A 19,544-nucleotide genomic window follows, 5' to 3' on the forward strand; every position below is an offset into this window, starting at 1 on the left:
CTATTTATTCGTGCTTTATTTTACTAAACGACGTTGTTTATCAACCCTGATCAAAACCTGTGAAAAGTTTTTTCACACGTGTCTATCATTCGCACTTACAAATAGTGTGTTGTTACTTGAATATCCTACTTAACGTAAACCTATATCTTATAGTAACGTACTACGTTGCGCAAACAGAAGTCCTTTAATGTTTTAAAAACTAATTCAGAATACATTTTAAGGAAATTATCTATTTAAGGGAAGAGCCTAAGTACGTCTTAGGCCTAATTAATAGGGCAGGCATTTTTCGCGAGAAAAAAAAACTGAATGCTCGTACCAGCTGTTTCTTCCTTGTAATTGGCGGCCGTCTGCGAGAGAAGTCGTTGCCACATTTGACCGGACCACTCAGGACGCGTTTGTTTCCGCTCTGAATCACTGTGATTGGTGCCGTGACAATCGACATGTACCTGTGAGAAACTCACCCAACAACGAAAACCCAACAACGAAACAAAGACGACGCTACAGGTAGCCTCGGAATCTTTCCGCAAAATATGCATGCAACTGCTAATTAATTAATCATCAACTATGCAGGAAGAGTCGCACCTAGTTGGGCTGAACGGCACCTAACTTACAAAATAAGTCCAAACAAATCAATTATGCGGGGAAAATGCTAATAATTGTAGATTAACAAAATTCCCTTTGTTATTATTATGGACAGGCTAGGAAATGTACTGTTATACGTTTAAATGGCACTTTAATTGGGTCTAAAGTAGGGACTGGGAAAATTAGCGTGTCCAGTTACCTCTCTAGGATAGACTCTACAATGCCCAACACGCACGAGCAAATGAAACATTGTTAGGGGCAGGCAAATTTCGCGAAAAAATCTGAACGCCTATTAGACTGCAACAAGGTATGCCCGCACCAGCGGTTTCTTCCTTGCGATTGACGGCCGTCTGCGAGAGAAGTCGTCTTGCTTGACCGAGCCGTTCAGGACGCATTTGCTTCCGCGCTGAATTACTGTGATTGGTGCTGTTAAAACTCACCCAATCATGCAAACGTGGACGATGCTACAGTGTTTTAACTTATAACTAGAGACCTGTAAAATTCGCGGATTCATTTCGCGATAGGATAGAGTCCAAATACTTTTGACATTATTTTGCTTCAGTGATTGGGCCACAGTTTATCTGAAGGACTCTGGGCCAATGAAAAATCTTTAACAGAAGAATTAGCGAATCACGATCATTCCAGTCAACAGGTGTTACGAGTCGGTAACCAATATGCAGATGTAATTTGCACGAGTGCGTAGAGGATCATCGAGTCTATCCTTTAGGGATTTGAAATCGCGAATTTTACAGGTCTCTACTTATAACTAGTCTCGGTATCTTTTCGCGAATTGTGCAATGGCAGCTAGCTGACTAGAGGGAGGTCTCTACTGCGTCAGCCTGTGATACGATACTTCTTTGTTTGAGTGTTTCCCATTGGCTCAGAGTCATATGCATTAACTATAGCAGTAGCAGTCCAAAAGTATAAGGATTTGAATTTTACCCTACAGCGAAATGAAACCGCGAAATTTTCCAGTCCCTGCGCATGGCTGATTTGACACGAACCATGAAAAAAACCAGGAACCAATATTAAAATACTAAATTTCTTACCATCCAACCACATGCAATCTAAACAGAAGGCAAACTATCGAAGCATACAATGAACAAAATACATTAAATTGTTTGTGTTCAAGTGTGTGCAGTCCAGCCTGACACCACAAAAATAACGCAAGTTTCGCAGTTCTCTACTAATAACTTTCGAGTGGATGATGTAAAAACTTATTATATAATAGCTAGGTATAGCATGCATTGCAATGCCGCAATCAATTTTATTTTGTAATTTGTTTGAAGTGGGTACACAAAAAGCATCTCTCTATCTACAATTATCTAGATCTCTATCTATCCACCTCTCTTTATCTCTCTCATATATATATATATATATATATATATATATATATATATACCATATCTATATATCTCTACATACATATAGCAATTAAAATATTAAAAATCTATGTTTTCACTTATCTTGATTTTTACCTTTTTACCTGTCACAAGTTTGACATAGGTATATAAAAACACTCAGGTATTCGAATGCAACGTTGCGTTGTGTCATAATTTCAAAGCAACCGGCGAAGGATTTTCGGAGATTTTAAGAGTTTGAACGATCGAACACTTAAATTTTTATTTAAATAAATATAACTGAAATGAATGTTTTGGTAGTCTGAAAGTGAATCTGTCTCCAGCTGCAGGTAGACCTACTTCCCCGCGCGGTGGAACAGCGGCTGCCGCGGTGACGTCATCAGCACACAGGGGGCCGAAAAGTTTCTCTCACGAACACCTTCCGAAGGTGTTTCAATTAAACGCGAACTCGACTGCACGACCACGGAAGAGCTCTTGAAGCCCGGCTTCCCGCAGTTGGGACAGGGGGATGGAGAAGGGGGGAGGGGGAGAGGGAGAGAGAGAGAGAGAGAGAGAGAGAGAGAGAGAGAGAGAGAGAGAGAGAGGGCGCGGTGCCAAACCCCGGGGGCCGGCGAGCACCGGGCTGACGTCAGGAGCCACTGGCGTGACGTCACGGCGCGGGATCGAACACGGAAGAGTTCCAGAGTCCCCGCCGAGTCCCGGGGATCCGCCCCCATTGTTACGCCCCGCGGGTCACGTCCTCGCCGGACAGTCCGAGGAGCGACTTGGAAAAGAAACGCCCCCGAAGACGAAACTTTTTTTTCCCCCCTTTTCCGTTTTTCTTGGGAAAACTCGCCGGGTGGGACGAACGAGGTGCTGATCCAATAATAAACTTCCTTGCGTCGCTCCTGACCACCTCCCCCCCACCTTCCTCTTACCATCCACGACAACCTTCGCCAAATCACGCCTTCATCTCTCGTGCCATCGCGTGACCCCGCAGTTCTCGAACGCCGCCCGCCCCCCGCGGACAGCAAACACGTCCGATCCAAGTCCTTCCTCCTCCCTGGCCTGTGGCGGCTGCTGCCGTTAACTTACAAGCACACAATATAACTTCACGTTATGCCAGTTCTTTACTCACTTGCCTTCAGTTCTAAGTTGGGAGTTTTTTAAGTTCCGTGGTTCGACGTTACGACACCATCAACTCGTATTTAGTCATTTTTTGTAATCATCGGGGAAAGTAACAAGCAAAAAGATGGGTAAAAAAAGTTACAAAATGGCGGTGCCTAATGCCACTTAACATCTTTATTTTCCCCAAAAAGCATAACTCCGAAAGTGCGCGCAGGCGGATTTTTCGTAGTGTATCCGCGAAACTATCCTGGAATACATAAAACGAAATAATCGCAACTTAAAAAATAATTGAAAAAAAAATTAGAAGGTCGGTTCTATTTTTGTGCGATGGTGCCATGTATTTTTGCCATTACAATTGTATCGATAGTTGCGAAACGTCCACTAGAATGCGCTGAAACCAGTTTCTAGCCGGGCGCAGGACACCGTTTTACTAAAACGGTTGCCGGATTTGTTTCCTCGCTGGGGAATTCGGTTTGGACATGTTCTGGAACACGGCCCGCGAGTTAGGTTCCGCTTGTATCCCTACAAGGCGGTGCTTATTCGCTAGCTTACCCGAACGTCTTGGAACCCCGCCCTTAGCTGCTCGCCGGCTGGCAGTGCCGCCACCATTACCGCCGCAGCCTGCCGGCGCTGGTAATGACGATAGCTATCGCGCCGATATGAACGGCGCGGCCGGAGTTCCGAGGAAGATTGCGGAGGGGGGGGGGGGGGTGTTGTGTGGAAAAATTGGAAGATCCAGGCCATTAAATTCCGGGCAGGATTTAGGCAGTTCCCAGGGCGCGGCTAGCGTCATTAGGAAGGGGCGTGAAGAAGGGCGGAGGGGCAGGTGACCTGGAAAGATAAGGGTCGGTGCCAGGACATCGAGCGGTCGAAGGGCGGAGGAGAAAGCCCACACAACGAGAAGCATTGGCGTCTTGAGAAAACTGGAAAGGGGGCGGGACAAGGTGGCTTTGCACAGGAGAAAAAAAAAACCTGACAGCAACGCAATATATAGGCCTGTATATAAACACAGTGCTAAAAAAAAATGGTGTGTGCACTTACGTAAGTGCGTTAGAAGTTACTGAACTATTTTGAATTTATTATAACAAAAATTAATTAAATACACGTATATAGAATATATTAAATTTAGTAAAATAAACAAGAAATTGTTTAATTAATAATGAAACTAAATAAATATGCTGAATTTTTATTCTAATTTATTAATTTTAAGTATTTATTAAATTATAATGTAATAATTTATAAAGTAGATAATCTCACGTGAATTCATTTGAAAATACGCCTAAAAAGTTTACAAATACAATTTATATCACTTATCTTCACAATAAATAAATGTTTTAAATTATATGGATCACATTTCAAAATAATATTTCCTAACTCGAGTCACACGTAATTCCGCACACGCCGCTAGAATTCGCTACCGGAGGGAGAGCCAACAAGCACTGCATTCTATTGGAAGTTTGGCAACCATCTATACAATTTTTACGGCAAGAATCTTTGAGATAGCAGAACAATCGAACGAATAAAAAGGTGTTGTTCTAATTTTTTGACACCAATACGTTTGTTATGTCCCCCGATATTCACGAAATTTAATTACTGTAAGAGTTAATGGCATTTAGACGCGGGTCCGCCAACTGGACGAAATCAACGAAAAAGTGAGTTGCGCGGAAATGACCAACGAAATAAGAAGAAAATTAATGCATATCGCATATTAAAAAAAATCTTGGATTTTTATACATTAATATAATCCATATAACATAATGTATAAAATATATAACCTAACATAGTTTTAACTCAAGTTAAGCTTTCTGGACGTAAACGTAAATCTTATTAAAACTAAAATAAAATATAAAAAATCCTTTTTAAAATTATATATATTATATTAAACAGCTGTTTGTTCGTTAAATCTTTTGAAGTTTTATTTCTTTAGGCGCGTTATGGAAAAAAATGAAACTGAATTTGTATGAAGCGCACGCAACGAACCATGCAAGGATATTTTCACAAGACGATGGCGTATCCACGTGTATGAATATGGAAACAAAAGTATTGGTGTGCCAATTAAAAAAAACAATGGAATATATTTGGTAAATTAAAATAGTCATAGTAAAAGAGATATTTAAATTTTTAAAAAACCTAACAATCTTCCGTCAGGCTTCGTAACGTAGTGGTTTTAAAAGCGCGGTTAATAAACGATAGGAACGTGTTTCTTAACTTGGTAGAGGTAAAAGTGTTTTTAAGCAATATTATTTACTTAGATCAGTTCATTACTAACAGTACAACTATTGTACAAAAACATACAGTTAAACTTTTTTTCTTAGAATTTTGACCAGGTGGGCAATATCTTAATTGATAATTTTTAAGTTTAGTATTTTTATTGTGAATATTAGTGATATAAATTGTGTTTATGATCTTATGGATGTGTATTCATACGTATAAGTGAGATTCCCGTATGGATTCTTATTTGCAATAAATTAGAATAAAAAAATTAGCATATTTACTGATAAAAGTTAACTCAATTATTCTACTACATAAAGTATCATGGTGGGATGATAAAAGAAAATATTTTTTTAAAGTTACATTTCTTTAGGCGCGTTATGGAAAAATGATGAGAGTGAATTTGTACGTTGCGTGCAACATGCGACATAAAGGAAAATTTTATACGAACACGGGACCGTGGAATATATTTGGTAAACTAAGATAGTCATATAGTAAAGATTTATTGAAAGTTTTATTGCAAAACTTAAAAAAAAAAATTACTAGTATTACAAATTACAAAAATAGAATTATAATAACTTTTCAAGATTGGTAACGTGGTGGTTAAAGTGTGCGGTTAATAAGCTATTGGAAAATATTTTTTTTTAATTTGTAGATTACTCTAACTTATCATACAAATTGTGGTTTAAGCAAATTTAAGTATATCGAATACGTTTTATTTGTTCATCATACGGTTTTATTATTATTAAATACTTAAAGTAATATTATTAAATTAAGCTCATTCGATTAACTAAAGTAATTTTTAATAATTTACGTTTACCATTATTACATATAAAAATATAGTCTGAATACTATTAAGTATTTATTTTTTAATGATAACCAGGTGGGCAGTATTTCAATAAAAATCCTTATAAAATACCAGGTCTATGCCGGAGTTTAGTATTTTTTCAAGTCCTTTTCTTTGTTTTTGGAGACTTTAATAATTTAGTGGACTATTGAATTTTAAAAAAAAATATTTGTTGAGAATATTAGTGATAGACATTATGTGTGTACATAAGTGTTGTTCCTGTACGTATAATTGTTTTGCATTTTGAAATTTAACCAATAATTTAAATTAATGAATTCAAATAAACATTCAGAATATTTACTGATTAAAAATTATTTCAATTCAGTGTCTTAAATAAAAAATAAGTTTAACTTCTAGCGCGCGTACATAGTGGAATGAAAGTTGTTCAAAACTAACAAATATTTCTGCAAAACTCCGCGACCGCGGAGAAACCCCCGGATGACCCCCGCATGGGGAGCCCTAGAAAAGAAACGGGCTCCCCATTTGGAAGCCACCCTGCAAGGTTTTCTTTACCACCAACCATCTATTTGGTAGCCTGACTTGTTGCAAGGGATTGTATTCATACCAGAAAAATGCCGCCATTTTGTCAAGGCAATCCGCCTTGGAGGAGCCGGGGCGCGAATCCGGGTCCAACAAGTCACAAGGCAGGCGCTCTACCTCAGAGCCAGAGTGGTAGAGCGACTATCTAGAGTCTTCTTAACACTGACAAGATGTTATTCCAAGAGTGTGCTGTAGTTATTAACAAGTGTTTATTCTTGACAGTTGATTTGGGAAGCAATAATTTACCTATGTAGGATATTAAAAAAAACGTGAGCAAGTGTTTTATCACTCGCCAATGTTTCTAACTAAATTGCTGGACGCGAATCATATGTAGCTTCCGCACCCACCGCTAGAATTCGCTGCCGGAGCAACTACGTCGTTTATCAATATAATGTTACGAACGTGAGCAAGGCCGCGACACGTGCAGGTGCAGAGCTGGCTGGCGGCCGCCGCAACATGAGACGCGCCACGCGCGCCTGGAAAAGTACAAGGATAGTCGCTTCCCCCCTTCCTTCCCTCCGCTCCCCGCGCGGCGCTGATTGCTAAGACACCTGACACCTCGCAGCTGGGGAGTCCCGCGCGCCACCTGGAAGCCGCCGACACATGTTTCGAGAGATTTCTGCCATCGGGTCGGCGCGGAATGACGCGACTGGCCCCAGCCGCGCTCGTAAATTCGAGAAGGCACCTGGGCTGATATATAAGACGAGGACGCCGGCCTTAGGAGGAGTCAGTCAGAGTTCAGTCGGGAGTTCTCCAACGGCGGAGTTTCTGGGGCGATAGTGCCACGGGTGCGGCAGAGTTACCATCATAAAAATATGCCAGTGCGCGACCTCCTTTCCGCGGTGACACTAGTCGGGAAAACCCTCCTCCTCCTCACCCGCTAGTGCCGCGACCAATCCCAGCGCGCTTCACGGACCAGCAGGCGAGTCAACCTAGGGTTAGGAAATACGCGGCCGGGACAAGGTTGTGCCTGCCTTAGCCGTTAACACCCTCCTACTCTCCCGCCAGTGCAGCGACCACTCCCAGCGCGCTTCACGGGCCAGCACGCGAGTCAACCTAGGGTTTGGAAATAACGCGGCCGTGCGTGCGCCCGTGACAGCGCACGGACGCCGCTCCACGGCGTTATTTCAGCGCGGCCGGGGAAAGGTCACCGGCGCCGCCTGGCGACAGCTGCTTCATCATGCCGGCCCTCTGCAGATCACCGTCCGAGCGTACTGTGTGTGCGCACCTCCCCGGCAGGCTGAAAGGTCAGCGGGGCTGGCTAGCCCCGCCGGTGACGAGCTCTGGTCGGCGCGAACAACATGAAGCCTCGCAGAAGCTTTGTGTAAGTCATGGGTAATGCCAGAAGAAGAAGCAAACCTAGGTCACCCGGGTTACCCAAGGCACTATCCAAGTTTGTTGGGTAAAGTTCGAAAAAAAAAATTATATATATTTGGATTCGGCGACTACCCGTGTACACCCAAAGTCTACCCAACGCTGACTGGGTAATGTTAGAAAAACCAAATGTTTGATAACTTTATTTCATTGATACCTTAACTAACTAACCTACCCTAACTTAACCTTAAGTGCTCAAAAAAGAGGCAACACCTATTATTACTTGATCATTCGTATGATGTTTATATGCCAAGCCTTAAAAGTCATCTAACAGTGTCATTTTTTTTGTGAAAGGTTTTTAATCCAATTAATATGGTAAGTATATTCAGTAATCCGGCACAAATCGATCCATTCGACTTGAGACATCTATTTTTTTCCGGTGCATTCCGGCTGTTGACCTGGGCAGCCAGGCCGTCAGGAGTGGACCTAGCGTGTTTTGGGTCTTTGCAAAAAAAAATTACTTGAAGTCAGCGCCAGAAAGCATTTAGTCGAAAGATGTTTCACGAATAAACATCGCAAGATATGTACATTTGAACTGACTACAGATAACGAGGACGGGTGGAAGTGGAATGAAGGCAAAAGTGTAGACGAAAAAAAAAAACGGCGTTGTTAGCTCGTTCATGAGTTTTATCATTAGTAGGGACCGGAAAAATTCGCGGGTCCAATGACCTCCAGGATGAACTTTATAGTTCTACGTACACTCGGTCAAATGTCACACTCTCATTGGCTGCTGTCTTGTGAAGGTGTCCCAACGTAGCGGCCGGTGATTCGATACAGCTACGGTTGAGTGTTTCTCACTGGCCCCGGGTCTTCCAGGCGAGTTGTGGGCCAATAGCAGAGGCAGCACTGAGGCATAACTATTTGAATTTCAGGCTGTCGTGAAATGAATCCGCGAATTTTTCCGGTCTCTAATCATTAGCATCGAATTTAATTTCAGTGCAGCGTTTCATGTTCGATAGCGGGTTACATTCCGCGTTTGGTGTTCTCGTTAAACCGCACGTTGTCGTTCGATGATTCGGCAAACTAGCTAAAAAGGCGTTGTCCACAATCCCGACACGCTCCCGACAGCTCTACTGACAAAACAAGCAGTCCCAATGACGGGTCCAAGATTTGATCTGTTGTGTCCAGTCCATATACTGCCTCTGTCTCACCAAGGCGGCCTTGACCCAACAGAAGGGTCGAGGAGCCGGGGGAGAGGGGAGGCAACAGCGTCACGCACCACCCAATCTGCAAAGTGGTTCTATAAGGGCAAACGGGGTTGGTTGGGGGGGGGGGGGGTGTTGTGCGACGGCAGAGTTCCGCAGAGAAACTCGTCAGCAGCGATCATTAGCAGCAAGACGGCCCGGAGCGGCCCTTCGCGGAGGAAAAGGGGGGGGGGGGGAGTTAAATTAAGGGAGTGATAATAAATACGAAGCAGGAACTTGGCACGTCACGGCATAAGTTGCTCCGCTTTACACCCCCCCCCCCCCCGGGCCAAGGATGCCCGCACGCATTAATCAACAGCCGAACAACCCCTCCTCCCCCCCCCGGCACCGCCGACAAGCAAACCGGCGACCATGGGCACTGATACACGTCTCGTGAGACAGGCTAAACACCCTCCTGCAGTAGTCGAGTCGAGGGGAACTAAGAGACAAAGCTACAGGGGGTTGATTAAGACAGCGTCTTGGAGGGGGGCAAAAAAAAAAGGACGACAAGGGAACTTCCTAATGACTCTGCTGTAAAGTTGGTATAAATTTACGTGCACAAACATCAACGAATATTTCCTCATACAGTTTCCAGACGAAATGAATTTTTCCCTACAACAGCTACAGAGAAATTATTATTATTATTTTTAAATAACTCAGCAACTTCAAAGTCATTAGAAACGAATACAATCAACGTCAAGGTTAAAATGCATTTGAATGAGTTTTTACACAACGTAAATTATATTTACGTCAAATAATTTATTTTACATACGCCATTGCTGGTTTACAGTGAGTGCGTAAGAAGTTCACAACATAGTTGCGACATCTGCAGAGGAAAATCGAGAAATGTATTTAGAAACAGGTATTGAAAGATCATTTTCTTCTACAGTTTCCGAGTCGACTTCTGGTGTCATACCTGAATCGCACCGGTCATTAATGGTGTATGCTCATAAATTATACTTCTAAGGAACAAAGAAGGAAACAGTCATCGTAAAAAATAAAACATCCCTGGTTTTGCCCGAGAGACTAGGAACAAATATCAAAATAATAAACAGGATGTCCGGACCGGAATCCACACCCTAGCCTCCGGGGTTCGAGTCAGTGGCCCGTCACTGTGCCATCTCGCTTGGAACCTAGCAACTAAGTTGTATCGAGACGTCTGTGTGCATTTTTTTTTTAAATTTTGATAAAAAGTTTTATAAAAAAACCTTATACAATCTAAAAACAGGAAAAAAAAAATCGCATTTCACACAAAAAAATTTATCTTTCTGTGATAATGGCGTGGACAAGAAAACATGTAACGAGTCTTTCAGTACTAGAAAGTAATGTGTAAACATCTGATCTAGGTAACTAGCAAAGCCAAGCGTTATTTTGTTGCACTTATAATATGAAACTCGGACACGAAATTTAAAGTATATAATTCTTAACATAATGCCAAACGTGATGAATATACACGGCAAATGTTTTTTCAACTAAATTTTCTTGACGCGGATCACACTTAGTTTAATTCGCTGTCTGAGAATATACAACTACTCAATCATTCCATTTGAAAAGCGAAATTTTAAACTGAACGTCTCCGATAAAAGCGGAAAAAAAAAAAAAAAAAAAAACTGATTCCCGGCTTTGAACCTGATTTTCGACAGTAAATATCATTAAAATACTGCCCATATTCTTAAAATTCATCAAAACCGTTGTCTCTATGAACCTCCGCCATGTTACACATTTCCTTTCCTTGCGACTTCCGTTCCATTCACGAAATTGCTCCTACCAATACTGAGTGCTAAGGTGTTCACACATCAGAAAGTGCAATGAATTCGCTTGAACAGGAAGCAGAACTACGTTAAGTAGTCAGGGACGTCGGAACGTTTTCATGAGTGGGGGGGGGGGGGGCGAAAAAATGTATCGCACTTACCTCAGTCCTAGAGCGGTCCGGGGGCCCCTCCCACGGAAAAATTTGGAATTTTAGATGCAAAATTGTGCTATTTAATGAGTTTCCGAACCAAAATATTAAATATACCATTCCAAGAATTTGATGACGTAGTATGTATTAAATACTACTCTGACAGTAGATGTAGTACAATTTAAATAAAATACCATCTAGGAATTTGCAATCATTTTACAGTATATTGACAATCATAAATTTGATTTTATAATCAATGTGATCACCAATGCAACGTTTGTAACTACTGGTTGAGAAAAATACTACTAGGACCAAACATTTATTTTGGAAAAAGGAGGGGGGCGAAATGCTACTCTCGCCCCCCCCCCTCCCCCATGCTCACAGCACGGGGGCGACTCGCCCCAGCTACCACCCCCCCCCCCCCCCCTCCCTGTTCCGACGTCCCTGTAAGTTGTGAGTAGAGACAGACTCACCAGACTGTTCGCTACCCTGCTGTCCTCGGGTCTTCCCATCTCCACCCCACTCTTCTTCTGCAACAAACAACACAACAAACCACATTAGTAACGCTATACAAACCTACACTTCTATCTAAAGCTACGTCGTTTAAATTTTTTTCTCCCTTAATTTTACAAATAAAACTGGTTAAACTTTCCTCAGAATCTTCGTAAATTTACGGATAGTTTCGACTTTCTTCGAGAAAAACGAAACATTCAAAAAATATATATTTTTTAAATTCACTGTATGAACGCTTTTATTTCTAAGAGGTTTGTGTTTACATTGTTTACAACGTAACACAGATTTCGAAAGTTGGAAACAGGCAAAGTTTCAACGAAGACCCAGTTACGTAACCACGAAGCGTCAATTCTTCGTTTAATTAGCTGAGTGGTTGGAACATTTTAGACTAGTACACAGTAAAAAAAAATTGTAACGTAGCAAAAAAAAAAATTTGAAGCACAAGAAAATTGCTGTAAATCCTACAGCATATTCAATGTCTTTCAGCATTTTAAATGAGCTATGGTGATATATTTTAGAACACTTTATATTTGTTCGGTACATACACATAGAAGACAATTTATATTAATTACATAATCCGGGGGACTGTACGTGCTAGGTTCAGAGATCGAACATGTAGTTTACACTCTCGATTTGACTAGCAACAAGAACAACAAAATCACGTACAAATAATTATTCGGATCGTGTTTTGTTTAACACGAAGTGCCATCTATAGGCAGTGAGCGCAACTTCTAAAGTTTCATTAACCGTGGTATGGTAGCTTGCAGATACTTGGTAAAACTATACCGTTGATATTCTTGCAAACTGTATACGGATGACACAAGTTGGTAAAAAAATAAAAGAAATGTTGCTTATCTTTACAAACATTTGTAAAAACATCTCTCCTTCGGTTGCGATCACTGTTGAGCCAGGGGGATAGTCCTCCCGGGTCGAGATCTGCGGAACGGCACGGCATCCAGACCAGTCCCGGAGCCCGCGGACCGCCGCGACGGCCCATCATCCCCCGGCGCTAACAGCGGCAGCCGGGCGCTCCTCGAGTCGGTCGTCGTCATGGCGAGGAGCGGCGTAATGCACTTCCCGGCCCGACGCCGGTCCAGCAAAGCCGCGGACGTTATTTCGGACGCGGTTTTGACCACCCCTTACCCCCCGGGTGGGGACGGGTGGGGACGGGGGGGGGGGGGACCGGGGAGAATGCGGCGTCCGCAGGCGTCTGCGCAAGATGCACAGGCCCCCATCGGCGTCAGCACCCTCCCTTCCCCTACCCCCTCCTCAACCAAAATCCGGGCCAAGAACATAAAACCTCGCGCGAGGATTGTCCCTCGCCGGACAAACATGGCGAGTTTCTGCGCCGTGGACACGCTAGAGACAGACAGAGAGAGAGAGAGAGAGAGAGAGATGGCTCCGAGCCAATGGCCCACTCAATAGCCTCGTCCAGTGAGGGAAGCCCCGACGTCACCGTCGCAAGACCAGAAGCGAGCAGAAACCTGCCACGCGTGCACACGAGAATTATTCGTTGGAGAAGCGTTTTAGCCTATACGCGTGTGATCGATCACGTGATTTCCCTAGTTCCTATCCCGTTTACTTGCAAGAATAAAAACGCTATTCAATGCGAAGCAGTTAAGTCCGTGATAAAAGCAGGCCTGAATTAGATCGGGCCAGAGAAAATAAAAACTTTTTTTTTTAATTAAAAATGTTCCATTGCAATGCAGTAAACGAACCAATTTTGTCAAACGTGTTGTTGCCAACTTGCTACATGCGAGATAACAAGTATGATAGAATGGAATGTATTTTAGAGTTTAATAAACGGAGCTCATATTAGGGCGAATGCACTTTACCACAGGTTTTTTTTAAGTGTAGCAGTAAGTCAAAACATTATGTAAATTTGGAATGCACCAAGTGATGGTGTTTTGTTGAGGAAGGGGTGTGACGAAGTGTGCGAGAGTGGAAATGATGAACGGGAAGGGAGGGGGGTTTGGCTGGACGTAGCTCATTAACTTGATTTAACGCGGCACCGCCGCGGGTGCATTAATCCGCAGTTAATGTTCCGCCTCCTTCCATCCCTGTCTCACTCGCGCAAGCGAAAAAGAAATTATCCTCCCTGTTCCTTTCTATCTCTCCCGGAGCACCCTCGATTAATCCGCGCTGTTTACCTTCTCAAAGTGCTTTATGCTCTATACATTATGAATGGCGTTCCATTACGCCGTGCATTGTTTAGACCGATCACAGCGGAAATAAAGCGTCGTTCTACTTCCGGCCATTAGTGCGCGCTTCCTGCATGAAGTTTGGAGCACATGTCACACCATGAGAAAGGATCGTTTGCCTGGACAATATGTTTGTTTGTAATTGGCGAACAAATACATACAATAATTTCCAACAAATATTTTTCAGTAAGAGAGATTTTGTTCACCCCACAAAATAAATGGTTCGTAAACTCAACTGTATATTATGTTAAGTGTACAAAATAAACTTTGTCACAAGTAAAACTTGGTAAGACAAAAAAAAATGTTTTGGTACAGGAAGTAAATATTTGTTTCGCCATATACAAAAAATATTTGTTTATATCGAACAAGCCTATTTTCTTTACAATGAGAGCTTACGACGCGAAATATTTCCTCCTCGATAATTTTTGCGTATGGCTCGCAGAGATGATTAATGGAGGTTGATTACTAATTGTCCGACATATTGCGTTAATTAATTGACTGTCCAAAATGTTGTTTTAATTGCTTGCCTGTCCAACAAGTTGCGTTTATTACTTGCCTGTCCAACATATTTCGTTAATTACTTGCCTAACAAACATGTTTCGTCAACTACTTGACTGCCCAACAAGTTTCGTTAATAATCTTGACTGTCCTACAAGTTTCGTTAATTTCAATGTCTGCCCAAAATGTTTCGTTAATTACTTGACTGTCCAACAAGTTTCGTTAGTTACATGACTGTCCAACATGTCACGTTAGCTGTTTGGTTGGGAGTCTACTGCTTGTGGTGGAAGGGTCCGGCGTCCGGGACTTTTTGTTAAGTTGCGCTGTGTCGTCCCTATGCCTGCACATAGCGAAAGGCAGCGGTTAGCCACTGCACTATTGCCTCGACTAGCCTGCCCCAGCCACGCCATGGTCAGCTACCCTAATAAACACGGAAACTTTCATCACGGGGAAGTTTCGCTCTGCTATATCTTAAAATATACCAAATAATACACATGAAACTTCTAATTTACTGTAAGCAAATAGAAAAGAACAATGTTGTTCATTTATTATATTTCGTGCTAGTGAGACAGGAGTGAACTATAAGTAGGGACCGGAAAAATTCGCGGGTTCAATGACCTGCTGGATGAACTCCATAGTTCTACGTACACTCGGTCAAATGTCACCCACTCATTGGCTGCTGTCGTGTTAGAGGTCTCAGCGTAGCAGCCTGTGATTCGATAAAGGTTTGGTTGGGTGTTTCTCATTGGCCCAGCGTCATCCAGGTGAGTTGTGAGCCAATAGCAGAGGCAGCACTGAGGTGAAACTATTTGTATTTTAGTCTATCGCGAAATGAATTCGCGAATTTTTCCGGTCTCTAACTATAAGGAACATTAATTGCAAATAAATGCACCCGCAGCGGTGACACCAACAAAAAATGAACTGTTACTCTAAACGGCATGCAGGAAATTCGTTATAATGACCGGAAATAAAACGAAGCAGTATGTTCGCTGTGATCATTGTACGGTGGAACGGAACGTCATACATAAAGCAAGAGCATGGTACGCACATACTTCCGATCTATCGAGGATGTTCTGAGCAGTAAACTATGCCACATTCTGCACGTATACACGTGCAGTACTATCGTTTTACGTTGCATAGTTGCGCTCCCGTACGTAGAAGCGACGAGATACTTGACGCATGCACCACTATCACTCTTATTGCTCACTTGCTAAAAGTTCCAGGGAAAGTGGCAACAGGAATATGGCTCGAGAAGACTCTGTAATTCGTCGACAGGTATTAGTTCCACTCGCGTCATAGGAAAACAGGATGAGGGGGTTATGCGGCGAAAGCTCTCTTGTCAAAGCGAACACGATTAACCGCCGCTAATTTGCATACAAATTGATCTGGTGTTCAAAAGTGATTACCGAGCTCAGCTCTATAGTCCTCTGAAACAGGGCGGGGATAGCACGGATAATGAACACGAAGTTATGGTAAATGCTTTTCAATTGCCAACTCCCTAGTATTGATGTCCACTGCTGTTGAGAGTACCTTGCACCGCAGGTGGCAGGAACTTAGACGCCGCTACGTCACCCGAGGGAACTTTCTTTGGTCTCTGTTGCTGTAGATTGAGACTGAGGGAACGCTAGTTCTACTTACAGCGATTCAGCGTAACAACTGCAGCGACCGGTTTAGTTGGAAGACACTCCCCGCGTTAACTAACGTCGGAACTGCAGTGACGAGGTGTAAAATAACTATAAATACGTGCATCGAAACACTAATGCCTAGGGGCAGGCATTTTTCGCGAATAAATGTGAACACCTATTAGTCTGCAACACGGTATACCCGCAACAGCGGTTTATTCCTTGTGATTGGCGGCCGTCTGCGAGAGAAGTCGTTGCCTTGTTTGACCGAGCCACTCAGGACGCGTTTGCTTCCGCACTGAATCACTGTGATTGGTTTGGTAACAATCGACATGTATGTGAAAGAAACTCACCCAATCACAAAACACTGACGATGCTACAGTGTTTTGACTTTTAGCTTGTCTCGGAATCTTCTCGCGAAATCTGCATGACCCTACTAATGCCACAAAAATTGCAAACTGGTTTGTCAACCAAACAACGCGTAGAAGACGAGAAAAAAACAATTTCTGTCATTCAAATTGTACAAATCGAAGGAACTTAACTAATCAAATATTTCCGAACGTTAAACCCACTAAGGAAAAAAAACTGCTCCAAAAGTGTCACCATCGATTCCAAGAGAAAAATTTAATCTGTGACAGTTACGTGAAGTTTAGCACGACGATGTATGCGGTCAGTGAGTGATTGTTGTAGTCACGAAGACCAGCGATCCTGTCCCAATGCATCACAACTTGCGACGTTAAGATTGTTCAAGAATATCGTTTACTGAAGGAAAAAAAAAAACGAATTTGGAATTATTTGTAGAATTTGATATCACAACAACGTTTATGAAAGCTTACCCTGTGAATTATATTCATGACGTTTCTGAATAATACACAATGGGGTAATTTCCAAGTGTTAAAACAATTTTTCCAGAAAAAATTGGAAAACGTATTTTTTAAAACTACTAATGAAACATATACATTCCAAAACGTAGTTTTTAAATTCCAAGTTTCGGAAATATTCAAATGTCGCTAATCCAACTTAACCAACTTTTAGGAAAGTAGGTACAGTATTTTTAATGTGGCCTTTGAATATATATATATATTCAATGATGTGGCTAACCTAACTTTTTTTTCCTTCCTCGAATAATTCACATTTACGGGCAGGAAAAAAAACATATTATGATTTCAACAATAAAGTAAAATCAGATAATGTTTACAGCACCACCTCGAAATTAGTAAAAAGAAACATTTGAAGGATATTTTTTTTTAACAGTCGCTGCTCTAGAAAATTACACACTCGTGCATCTCGCTTGGCGTGATGACCTTGGTCTAGTGCTACACAATACTGTCATTGCGCCACTCTGCACAATACTGGCATTGCGCCTCTCTGCACAATACTGACATTGCACCTCTCTGCACAATACTGGCATTGCACCACTCTGCACAATACTGTCATTGCGCCTATCTGCACAATACTGACATTGCGCCTCTCTGCACAATACTGTCATTGCGCCTCTCTGCACAATACTGACATTGCACCACTCTGCACAATACTGGCATTGCGCCTCTCTGCACAATACTGACATTGCACTTCTCTGCACAATACTGACATTGCACCACTCTGCACAATACTGGCATTGCGCCTCTCTGCACAATACTGACATTGCACTTCTCTGCACAATACTGACATTGCATCACTCTGCACAATACTGGCATTGCGCCTCTCTGCACAATACTGACATTGCACCACTCTGCACAATACTGGCATTGCGCCTCTCTGCACAATACTGACATTGCACTTCTCTGCACAATACTGACATTGCATCACTCTGCACAATACTGGCATTGCGCCTCTCTGCACAATACTGGCATTGCGCCTCTCTGCACAATACTGACATTGCACTTCTCTGCACAATACTGACATTGCACCACTCTGCACAATACTGGCATTGCGCCTCTCTGTACAATACTGTCATTGCGCCTCTCTGCACAATACTGACATTGCACCACTCTGCACAATACTGGCATTGCGCCTCTCTGTACAATACTGTCATTGCGCCTCTCTACACAATACTGACATTGCATCACTCTGCACAATACTGACATTGCACCACTCTGCACAATACTGGCATTGCGCCTCTCTGCACAATACTGGCATTGCGCCTCTCTGCACAATACTGACATTGCACTTCTCTGCACAATACTGACATTGCACCACTCTGCACAATACTGGCATTGCGCCTCTCTGCACAATACTGACATTGCACTTCTCTGCACAATACTGACATTGCATCACTCTGCACAATACTGACATTGCACCACTCTGCACAATACTGGCATTGCACTTCTCTGCACAATACTGACATTGCATCACTCTGCACAATACTGACATTGCACCACTCTGCACAATACTGGCATTGCACTTCTCTGCACAATACTGACATTGCGCCTCTCTGTACAATACTGACATTGCACCACTCTGCACAATACTGGCACTGCACCTCTCTGCACAATACTGGCATTGCGCCTCTCTGCACAATACTGACATTGCACTTCTCTGCACAGTACTGACATTGCACCACTCTGTACAATACTGTCATTGCGCCTCTCTACACAATACTGACATTGCATCACTCTGCACAATACTGACATTGCGCCTCTCTGCACAATACTGTCATTGCGCCTCTCTGCACAATACTGACATTGCACTTCTCTGCACAATACTGACATTGCATCACTCTGCACAATACTGACATTGCGCCTCTCTGTACAATACTGTCATTGCGCCTCTCTGCACAATACTGACATTGCACCACTCTGCACAATACTGGCATTGCGCCTCTCTGCACAATACTGTCATTGCGCCTCTCTGTACAATACTGTCATTGCGCCTCTCTGCACAATACTGGAATTGCACCACTCTGCACAATACTGACATTGCGCCTCTCTGTACAATACTGTCATTGCGCCTCTCTGCACAATACTGACATTGCACCACTCTGCACAATACTGGCATTGCGCCTCTCTGCACAATACTGTCATTGCGCCTCTCTGTACAATACTGACATTGCACCACTCTGCACAATACTGGCACTGCACCTCTCTGCACAATACTGGCATTGCGCCTCTCTGCACAATACTGACATTGCGCCTCTCTGTACAATACTGTCATTGCGCCTCTCTGCACAATACTGACATTGCACCACTCTGCACAATACTGGCATTGCGCCTCTCTGCACAATACTGTCATTGCGCCTCTCTGTACAATACTGTCATTGCGCCTCTCTGCACAATACTGTCATTGCGCCTCTCTGTACAATACTGTCATTGCGCCTCTCTGCACAATACTGGCATTGCACCACTCTGTACAATACTGTCATTGCGCCTCTCTACACAATACTGACATTGCATCACTCTGCACAATACTGACATTGCGCCTCTCTGCACAATACTGTCATTGCGCCTCTCTGCACAATACTGACATTGCACTTCTCTGCACAATACTGACATTGCATCACTCTGCACAATACTGACATTGCGCCTCTCTGTACAATACTGTCATTGCGCCTCTCTGCACAATACTGACATTGCACCACTCTGCACAATACTGGCATTGCGCCTCT

At 42.8% G+C, this 19,544-nt stretch overlaps 1 protein-coding gene across 23 annotated transcripts in view; it reads right to left on the bottom strand.

Annotated features, from left to right (window-relative positions):
• The window catches only part of LOC134542024 (coiled-coil domain-containing protein AGAP005037), a 713,248-nt gene that overhangs the window by 267,703 nt on the left and 426,001 nt on the right, over positions 1-19,544 (bottom strand). For all 23 annotated transcript variants that reach the window (XR_010076723.1, XM_063385862.1, XM_063385858.1 and 20 more), the window contains one exon: positions 11,580-11,636. Coding sequence is in view for 22 of the 23 variants with exons in the window: in XM_063385862.1 (XP_063241932.1) it covers positions 11,580-11,636 (57 nt within the window). In the remaining variant the exon portion in view is untranslated. The remainder of the gene's footprint in view (positions 1-11,579; positions 11,637-19,544) is intronic.

This window comes from Bacillus rossius, assembly GCF_032445375.1.
Source record: "Bacillus rossius redtenbacheri isolate Brsri chromosome 4 unlocalized genomic scaffold, Brsri_v3 Brsri_v3_scf4_2, whole genome shotgun sequence".
NCBI lineage: Eukaryota > Metazoa > Arthropoda > Insecta > Phasmatodea > Bacillidae > Bacillus > Bacillus rossius.